General features: G+C 30.5%; 1 protein-coding gene across 2 annotated transcripts in view; it reads left to right on the top strand.

The window, feature by feature from the left end:
• The first annotated feature begins 233 nt into the window (after window positions 1–233).
• Window positions 234–10452, top strand: part of LOC135122917 (sodium/hydrogen exchanger 9B2) — a 30771-nt gene continuing 20552 nt past the window's right edge. The window contains exons 1-2 of one of the 2 annotated variants that reach the window (XM_064047433.1): window positions 234–253; window positions 1071–1368. In XM_064047433.1, the coding sequence (XP_063903503.1) occupies window positions 1302–1368 (67 nt within the window). In that variant the 5' untranslated portion in view covers window positions 234–253; window positions 1071–1301. Of the gene's footprint in view, window positions 254–1070; window positions 1369–5492; window positions 5761–10452 lie in introns of those variants that run through there. The other variant, XM_064047434.1, reaches the window with a different exon arrangement.

The following is a 10452-nucleotide window of genomic DNA, read 5'->3' as shown; positions in this document are numbered from 1 at the left end:
ATAATAGGTTTTGAACCTGGAAAAAAACGCGTATTTTTAAATTACGTGTTTAACAAGGAACTGATGACCGATGATATTTTAACCAGGAAAATATTGTTATTTATTTATTTAATTTAAATTTTGTTGATACTTTACACTTAGTAGTATCCTTAGATATATAGTAAGTGTGTAAACCTAAATAACAGTTTAAAAAATATTATCATTCTACTCGTAAAGTAGTGGTGACAAGACTAGGGACTGACATTTTAGACAAGTAAGGGCGTTTTTTTTTTAATCAATATAATGTAAAATTTTTGTAATTACGATTCCATAGTGTTGGTTTTTTTGCATTTACCACCATTAAGAATTATGCTATACACGATAGTTGTCTAAATTATCCAAATACATAATCAAAAATGTAAAAAAATGTCATGAGTTCTATAGTACAATTTAAAATTTTCAGATGAAACATAACGCGGTAATCAACACAAAAATGTGATTTCAAAAAATATGACAATTCAGGAAAAACTGTGAATTGCGATGCATTTTTCAAATATCTATGAAAATCTAATTTTCAGTGGAATGAATGAGAAATAATGGAAACTTTACAGAATCTGTACTGAATTCTTCAAAAATTGTATAACATCACCGCGAATTTTCTCATATAAAATGCATTGCTTACGGATTTTCTACGTTGACAACAAAGTGAAGCACACAATAGATAATTTTTTGGCTTCTTCCGGACAATGGGAATAGCAAAAAGCAATCCCGTTTCACTTTCATGTACAGCTTCCATAATTCAGCTGAACAAAATATTAACTGCTCAGTTCGGTTGTTATTGCACGGCGCCGAGTTTAAATTAAATTTGCCTCCAATTTAAAACCCGTACATTTAAATTTTTTAAATAAATTACGATCATCAAGTCAACCATTATGCTCACTTTACTCGAGTTCTAGCTTTATTTTCCAAAAACATAAACTTATTATTAATACAGATTGACAGAAAAAACAACGAATAAAGGATCGCGATTTAGGGAAAAATCTTAGAATTTCGTCGCTATCCAAATTCATTTAAAGGTTTTTGTCATCCAGTGCCCTTCAACAATTTCCTGGTGCACCCCTCATGGTCAAGTGCGAATGCCACAACCGCCTTTGTGCTTCAAATAAACGCGAATTTCCGACTTGAATAACATGGTTATAAACGACTCTTTTATTAATTGTCCACTACAACGACATTAGGGTGTAGGACGTTGCAGTCGGTACACAAATCTGTCATATTGCGCAGCTGGTGATCCGAAAAGACGTCGAAATGGACCTCGCGACATGTCTCTGAAGCGCCAAAGTGCCCGGATGAAGCCCCCAAAAATCCGAATTTTTCGGGTGAAGCCAAGTAAGTCCAGTGAATTCATTCTGTTTGCCTCGCTCATAATTGCTATTGTACAAATTGAAAGTTTGCTCGTTTGAGTGAATGTTTGGCCAGCGATTATCTCCTCGCGATGCTTGTGCCAATAGCAATTAACTGGTAATGATTTTCTGCTGGCCGTTCGGACATCATATGATGCAGTTTTGTTGAAATTATTGGATAAGTACGTAAATATGCTTGGAGCTAGCAATTAGCGTCTATTAAAGTTATTGTCATTTTTGTGTGGGTAAATTTTACAAATTGATGCTAACTGCTGTCATGCTAGAAAAATAATAAATGATAATATATTCAAAGTATATTGAAAGCTTTTATCTTTTTTCACACTTTGCAGATTGTTAGACGTATTTATAATCGGTGGCTTGTTTGCCGGAATCAGTTTAACACGGACTTCCATGTTGTGTTAGCTTTCATTTTGCATCAGTCGAGGTTTACCAAAAACAACGATCAATATCGAGGTTGCAGAGTTTAATTGTTTCGTCAACAAGTGGCTTCCGGATGAGAAAAATAAACCTGCTAAATCCAATTTGTACATATAAATGTGCAAGCTTTGCAATGTACTAAAACTGGTTTTGATCAGATTTGTCAAAATGTTAGAGCATTGTCATCGAAGCCAGTCTTTTTTTAAAAAAAGTTCTAATGAAAATAGATCCAAATAAAGCGTTTTTACAGTATTGTTGGATTTATCGATCTAATTTACTTTATTACTTTATTAACACAATTAAACCATTAATTTTATGTTTGTAGGTAGATACCATTAAAGGCTAAGTAAAATGTAACGTCAACCTTTGATAAAATATATCTATTAACGTAATTTTTATTTTCCGACCATCCCAAAATAGTGTTGTCTAATCTCACATTTGCTCAATATTTCGCAACCTGTAGAATACGAAAATGTCGGTCCCCCGAATTTTTAAATGACGTCAGCAAATTTTTGATGAGATCGTGTCAAAATTTTGTTAAGTAAATTACCCTTGAAGTTTTATTGTACCATTTTTTCTATCTATCTATTAATGTATCTATATTTTCACCTTAACCGCATTGCAAAAAGAAACGTAGGATAACATTTTGTAACTTGCTAGAACCTTGTACAAATATTTTGAAATTTTGCTTATATTTTTTATTCATCCTTTCCAGAAATCTAATTTTAGTCCAAAAATTTGTTGCATACATTTTTGTCAAAAATATGGTCAGAAACACAATGTTGTTTGTAATTTGGGGATATTTTTTCTTTTTTAGAATTGCTGATTTGGAATTGAAAAGTTTCGTTGGCTTTACTAAAAATCGGGGACTATTTTGAGTCAGTATTTTTTTTAATATGGGCACGGTATGTTGTTAAAAGCAAAAATATTCACTGACGACATTGTTTTACTTTTGTGATTTCTCTATGTCGGTTTGAAATTTGTCAGCTCAACATTATTCTGCCTGGAGCACAAACTCACATATAGGTACAAATATTTTTTTAGAACTAATTGTAAGTAGTTCAAAAATTTGTTGAATAATTTTTTTTTTTTAATATGCTCAAAAATTGATGTTGGTACTTTGGGGATATTTTTTTTAGAATTGCTAATTTCAAATTGAAAAGTTTCGCTGGCTTTTACTAACTTTTGCTAAAAATCTAGGATTATTTTGAGTCATTTTTTTTAATATAAGCACGATATATTGCTAAAAGCTAAAATATTCACTGATGACATTGTTTAACATTTTTGATTTCTGTATTCCTGTTTGGAAGTTGTCTGGTCAGTATCATCTAAAAACTGCTTCAATGTAAAAAACAGCTAAAATATTTTTAAATATTTACAAATACGTTACCTCCAAATAAATACTAATCAGAAAAAAAAATTAAGGTCTCAATAAATATTTACACTCTTAATGTAATACAACATCATCTATTTTGTTAAACTGTTACCTAAAATCGTAAAAGCGTGCTGGATCCCCACTAGGATATTATTTTGACATACATGTATAACAAATATTTTCGAAAAATTTTAGTACAATTATTTCACAATTATTTAACTTTGCAAAACGAATTAAAGTACTTTACTGTTCCTTCTAACGCGTCGTTTAACCAGATTCAAGCAAAAATTAAATTAGGAATACGTGATTGCAAAAATATTTGTTTAATCTAACAGAAATTCAAATAAAAAAGTGACGTCTTTTGTGAATTTACAGAACTATTAAATATTAGAATAACACCAAAATTAAAGAATTTTTTGACGACGCATTTATGAATTTTGGTAATATGACCAGGATTATAGCTGTGTTCTATATCAAAAGCAAAATATTACTAATAAATTAGTTTCCACATCTTAATTTAACTACTAATTCTCAAAATTAAAAAAAAATCAAAGACAGTCGTATCAGAGAACCACCTGTCAAGCAAAATATTTTGAATTCCGACAAGGTTCAATCAGGTTTTTCCAAGCGTTTCCAAACGTATTGACATGATTTAGTTTATTTATAAATAAAGATATCGGGACTAATCGCCTACCTAATTAGAATTAAATTAATAATCAAAATCGTAGTACAAATATGGTAATTCAATATAATACAACATAGTATAGGCGGAGTTTGCTACCGCATGCTTCGTAATCAACACTCAATATTAGTAATAAAATCAAAATCAATTAATGAGCTGCCGTTCGTTGATTACAACAATCGATAAATCAAAATTTAAATTACTTCGACGAAACTGTGGTATGCATTTTACACCGGAAGCGATGAAACGGTACGTTGTGAGCTAAAATGGCAATGAAAGTAAGAAACAATGAACTCTGTAAAAAGTTTAACTTAACTGTATTATTACGTAATTATCGTAATTATTAATAATTCGTGATAATAAAAAACAATTATTGCTTATTTATTAATTTCTATAATTTCGTTGCAGCAAATGTACAAGGACTACTCAGAGTGTTAAAATAATAAAATTTAATGAGCAAAGTTGATATTTGAACAATCTGCACTGTTGCTAACGCTGTGACCAAATAAATAAACTCACGTGAGTATAATATTGAATAAGTAAATAAATAATTGCAATTAAGTTGGTTAATTAAAGTAATATATTGGAGTTTTTTCCTTGCCTGACTTAATTGTACAACCTTAACAAAAATTGCAAAAATCGAATCGATTTTGGTTTATAAAAATTACGAAATGAATATCGTTTTTAAGGCAACAATGTGTCACATTCGAGCCACCCAGAGACGCGATTTGCATACTAATAACGCGTGAAGTCAATGGTAAATAAAATACCTTACTTTAAGGCGATAAAAACAGCGATTATGAAATCACCTTCTCCGTTACTGTTCCCAGAAAGTGTTAAATTGCAACACTTCGTATAATGACAACTGTAGGTAACTTATTTATGTATTTAACGTCACTTAATTTTCAAACAATTTCAGCGAAACTGTATAATTACATTGACAGATCTCTCTCGCCCTAGACCCACTTCTAAAATAAATTAAGATTTTCTTTATCGAATCAAAAATAATTAAACTGTTTATAAGATAAGTGACCTGTCTCTACTAGTAACATTAATGGCAAATATCTCCGATTTTATGAGTATTTTTGAAAGTTGTAATTTTAATGAAAAAAATCCGTCAGAACCGGTTAATTAAAAGAATCCTACTTTCCATTATAAGAATGTGTTTTATATTTAAATGTTCACGCAGTTTGGCAGATAGATCACGACGATAAATTACACACAAATCGCGATTAAAAAGCAATAAAAGGGATTATGAGATTAAGAAGGATTTAACGAGTTCTAAAAAAAACGTAAAATTTCTAGGCGACACTTAAATTTTGTGCCTGTAGCGGAATTCGTGTGTTTGTTTTATGGTGGCAATAAACCAATGCAATAGTTAATTAACATTCAGTTATTATGTTCCCGGTTCGATAACACGCGTGTCATCTGTTGCATACGTCAGTCGATTTTTCCCGAAACCGTAAACAAAAAACTTTGTTTTTGAAAAGCTCCAATAACACATCCAGTCTACACATGCCAATAACAATTAGCGACTTCAAGCACTGGACAAAAGCAGTGACGTAACCGCTTCGGTACACAATCAGATCGACACTACAGGTAGAAGTTGTAGGCATATCCATCTAATTCGTCGAGTGCAACGTTACCACTATGATATATAAGGTAGCGCATGCCATCCTGCCATTCATTTCTGTTAACAATACTAAAAGTGAAACTTGTGATGTCCAATTGTTCGTGAAAAAAGTCGCCTAAAAGACAACAATACGCGTTTGTGCCGTAAAACTCAATACGTATCCATTATTAACGACTGTGTGAATTCGCCGTCTGGATTACACCCGAGTGCATGTGCTCCTAGTTCCGTCGATATGAAGACTTAAATTCAGGTAATTCAATTTAAACAATTAGTGGGTGAAGTAAATTGAAATTAATTGGGACGTCCTTTGTTCCGGCTTGTCGAGCTCCTCCTGTACATCATAAATGATGCATGCCGGCAAAAATTGAAACTAATGATACGAATTACGTTAATTCTCTTCCAATTTCGTTGATTGTGCTGCGCTTTCAGGACGAAATCATCCATCATGAAAGCTCTAAGTGCTAAATCTACATTTTTTGATTACGCTAGAATTGCTTTCGATTTCGGTCAGTCGTGATCTCTCGCCATTTTCTAGTCGAATTATCATCAAGCTTGAATTTTAATTGGTATTTTGGATATCCTCAGGATATGCGAAAATGTTTCCTTCGGAATGCCGCTGATCAAAACCGCTCTTTCGACATAATCATCGCTTTAATTAAAGAAATTTATTATGATAACAATTACTTCACGGTTTAATTGTGCAACATTAAGTCTTTAGCGTGATGTTTTATTTGTTTTATGGCAGTAATTGGAAATGTGTCCGGTTGCCATTGAATCAAATTATTATAACTATCATGATTAAATTATGTAGGGCAATTTGATGATAATTTGCGCAATATTTTGAGTATGTCGTAAAAGTGGTGCCTAATTTCGGTCCATAACTTATGGTAATAGGTGGGAGCATCCTCTTTAAATCACCAACAAGACGCAGTGGGCTATATGTCATTGTCATAATGGATTAAATATTTAAATGGATGCTCACGAGGGATTATTCGATTTCCGATTAATAATTTTCCTGGAATTATATCCACACAAAATCGTGCTGATTACTGAAAACAACGAAAAGACGTTTATTATAATTATAAATAACCACGAATTGTTGTTTCAATAAAAACAAGGTCGTTATTATTAAATCAAATACAAAAATTGACACGGTTTTTTTAAATTTTTTATTTTATTTTTTTTAAATTAGTTAATAATATTATCCAGTATAAATAACAATTCATAATCTATATATTAATTGTCTATGTCGATTAAATTAAATATTTATTATCTAATCATTGTTGTAATTGAATTACATTTTACTTCTTTTATTACAAAATTAATTAAGCGTGCTTATAATTAGGTTTGCAATTTAACTTTGCACATTTTATTTTATCACGTAAGAACGTAATATAATTAATTGCCTATAGATTAATTGGTCTTAATTAAAACAAATTAAATCAATTAATGACTCCAATAAAGTAATAAATAACTAAGACTCGGCTGCAGTACTTCGTTGCACTTTGTTTTAAATTCTGTTTTATTTTATTAGTGATTCCTATTATACGCATTTAAACAAATATTTATATTAAATATTGAAACTATTTAATAATTGAAATAAAAATTCGTACTAGGTATATGTCTTTTATACCATAAAATACGTTCGCTTTATTTTGCTATATGTGAATTATCTACACCCATAACTTAAAAACTATTAGACTTACGTCCATGTGCTAGAAAATTACATATGAATGTTGAATAATTAAGATAACTGCTAGGTGACCCCTGTTTTTTTGCACAATAAAAAAAATCTTCAAGGACAACAAATTTTAAATCCAACAAACCATATGTAGAAGCTCCAGTCGTCTGTTTAAAAATCCGCATCACTAAGTCCACTTTTTAAAATACACAAAAATTTCGACATCTTTACAAATAACTTAATTTAGATTGTTTACAATAATAACCTTGTTTACATTATAATTATATATAATATTCTGCGATTATCTAGTTAACGTTATTATTTTACATTTGTTTTGTCTACTTTTAATTTATTCTTAACGCACCATATGTAATATTTATATCGTCTTATAATTTTAAATAATACTTAGTCTTGCAATACAATAATCTTAATAATACAGACTTAGCGATTTTCAAATCATCTGTTTATACAAAAACAAAATATTTAAAAATAATAAGGGCGTCACTAAAATATACATTAAAAAGTATCGGTGCAGGACGGAACCTTGTGTTGCACCACAAGGAATTGCAAATTCTTGTCATTGGCATCCACAATATCCTACGTATTGATGTCTAGATCAGATGAAAATTTTACTTACAAGTGGCAAAATTAAAAAAAATATTTTTTTGTTTTTTGAATTTGGAGATTTAAACTTAAACACAGTAAAAATTTCCACGTGTGCCTATATTTTTTTTTTTAGTTATAAAGTTTTATCGTTTGAAGTTGTTTATAAAAATAAGTTTAAAATATCACATGTTTCGCCAGGTTATTTTCTCAAACAAAGCAAAAAACTCGATAATTATATTAAAAATGGGGTGGTAAAAAATAAAATGCAATATTTTAGTGACAAAAATTGGTTAAAGATTACTGCAACAGAACTTTCCTTGGTCCTAAAGTACAGTACAAAAAATCCAGCTTTTTCGAAAAATTATAAGATGTGATTTTGCGAATTTGCGGGAAAATAGAGTGAGTCGTTTTTGATTTATTCAATAAAATAAATTGCTTCATTCATTAACTTTTTTGGAATATATCAAAAACACTATGAATGCATTGATAAGCCACAAATATAGAGTCATAATATTTTGCTTATTTCAGAGAGAATTTATTCGGCAAAATTTTGACGTCATCAGTTTTTTTAAGAGGAGCCAAACGAATGAATTTTGATTAACGATTTACCATGATTACGATAAAGAAAAGTGGAGGATTTAAGTTGATTACTATAGAAATTAAATATGTTTTAAGTTTCTTGTTGTCCAAATAAGTCTACACATATTAAGAAAACAAGGCAAAATGTAGCCCCGCCCACCCGCCCAATCCCAATTGTGATGATTTTTTTTATTCGTTGCGAGTCAAGAAGGCGGAGCTTAATTGCAAAATCCTTATTTTTCTACGACAAATTAAAAACATGTTTTTAAGTATCGTGTTATTCAAACTCTACTATGTATATTAAGAAAGACAAAGACTAAGCCCCACCTGCCCTGACCTAAATAGTAATGAAGTTTTCATTCGTTGGCAAACCTAGGGGCGGAGCCTAATTGCAAAATCCTTATTTCCTTACAAAAATTCACCATTTTAAATGTGTTTTAAATTTCTAAGAATAAAAAAATCATCACAATTGAGATGGGGTGGGTGGGCGGAGTTAATATTTAGGCTTTTTTTCTTAATATACATAGTACACTTTGAACAACACGATACTCAAAAACATGTTTGTGATTTCTTGTAAAGAAATAAGTATTTTGCAGTTAAGCTCCGCCGCCTTGATTCAAGGCAAATAAAAAAATCATCAACTAGAGATAGGGCGGGTGGGCGGGCTTACATTTTGTCTTTTTGTTTTAATATGTGTAAACTTTTTTTCACAACATGAAACTTAAAACATGTTTAAAATGAAAAATTTGTATAAGGAAATATCGATTTTGCAAATTTGGAATTTGCCCCATAATTGCAAAATCCATATTTCTTTACAAAAATGTACCATTTTAACCTTGTTCTAACTTCTTGTTGTGAAAAAATAGCTATGTATAATAAGAAAAAAAGGCAAAATATAAGCCCCACCCACCCACCCTACCTCAATTCTGATGATTTTTTTTATTCGTCGTAAGCCAAGGGACGGAGCTTAATTGCAAAATCCTTATTTCTCTACGATAAATAAAAACATGTTTTTGAATATCGTGTTGTTCAAAGTATACTGGGTATATTAAGAAACAACAAGCTAAAAATTAAGCCCCACCCATATCCATCCCAAGCTCAATTGTGCTGAATTTTTCATCCGTTGTCGAACCGAGGGGCGGAGACTAATTGCAAAATCGTTACTTTCATATAAAAATTTACCATTTTTAAATAAAGAAGACTACACATCACAAGTGCAGAAGTATCTTATTTTATAAAATTAAAAAAAAATACATATTGTAAATTTTTGAGATGACGTCATCATGATATTCCGAATATACATACAAAATTTGACAACAGTCGGTCCAATAGTTTCGGAAATTATGTATCTATTAAAAATTGATAGGGACGACAGACCGACAGACAAACAGACAGACAGACGAGAGACGGACGGAAACGGGAGACCACTTTTTTCGTACTCTAGAGATCATAAAATAAAAAAAATTAAAATAATTTTTAAAACTAGAAAACAACTTCTAACAAAAATTAGAAGTGCTTCGATAGCTTGAACTTAAAAATCAATATTTTTAGCATCGTCAAATTCGATGTAAAATTAAGTTTTTAGAGCTTTTTTACATATTCGGGCAGTATTGTGTCCTTGTTACTGCAACCTCTTCAAAGATATTAGAAATCTCATCCACCTGTAAAAATTTAAATATGCTAATTTCCATACTTCACTGCAATTGCTTTCAAATTACCTTGAAAAAATTATAAAATGCAATTGTAATCAACTCTGATATTTAATTCTGAAACAAAAATATTATATTACCTTTTTATTACTAAATAGAAATATCTCTCCATCGTGTTTTAGCTGTTGAATTTTCTTTAATAATTCAGTTTTATTTGCTCTAAACAGATCGTCTGCATACGCCAACGGTTACACTCTTTAACCTCCCACTTTTAATGTCTGCGCTATTTTTAACCATTCGTATTTTATCAGAAGTTGCAAATCTGTTCTAAATTATTGCTTTCATTGTCACTGTTTCCTTATTCTACAAAATTATTTATGACGTCTTTAACATAACCCAAAATTACTTAATCCCCACAAATTAATCA

Source organism: Zophobas morio, unplaced genomic scaffold (genome assembly GCF_036711695.1).
Source record: "Zophobas morio isolate AGI-343-1 ecotype UQ-CSIRO unplaced genomic scaffold, CSIRO_AGI_Zmor_V1 ptg000005l, whole genome shotgun sequence".
In the NCBI taxonomy this organism is placed as follows: Eukaryota; Metazoa; Arthropoda; class Insecta; order Coleoptera; family Tenebrionidae; genus Zophobas; species Zophobas morio.
Note: the sequence above shows the minus strand (reverse complement) of the source record. Positions and strands in the feature narration are given on the sequence as shown.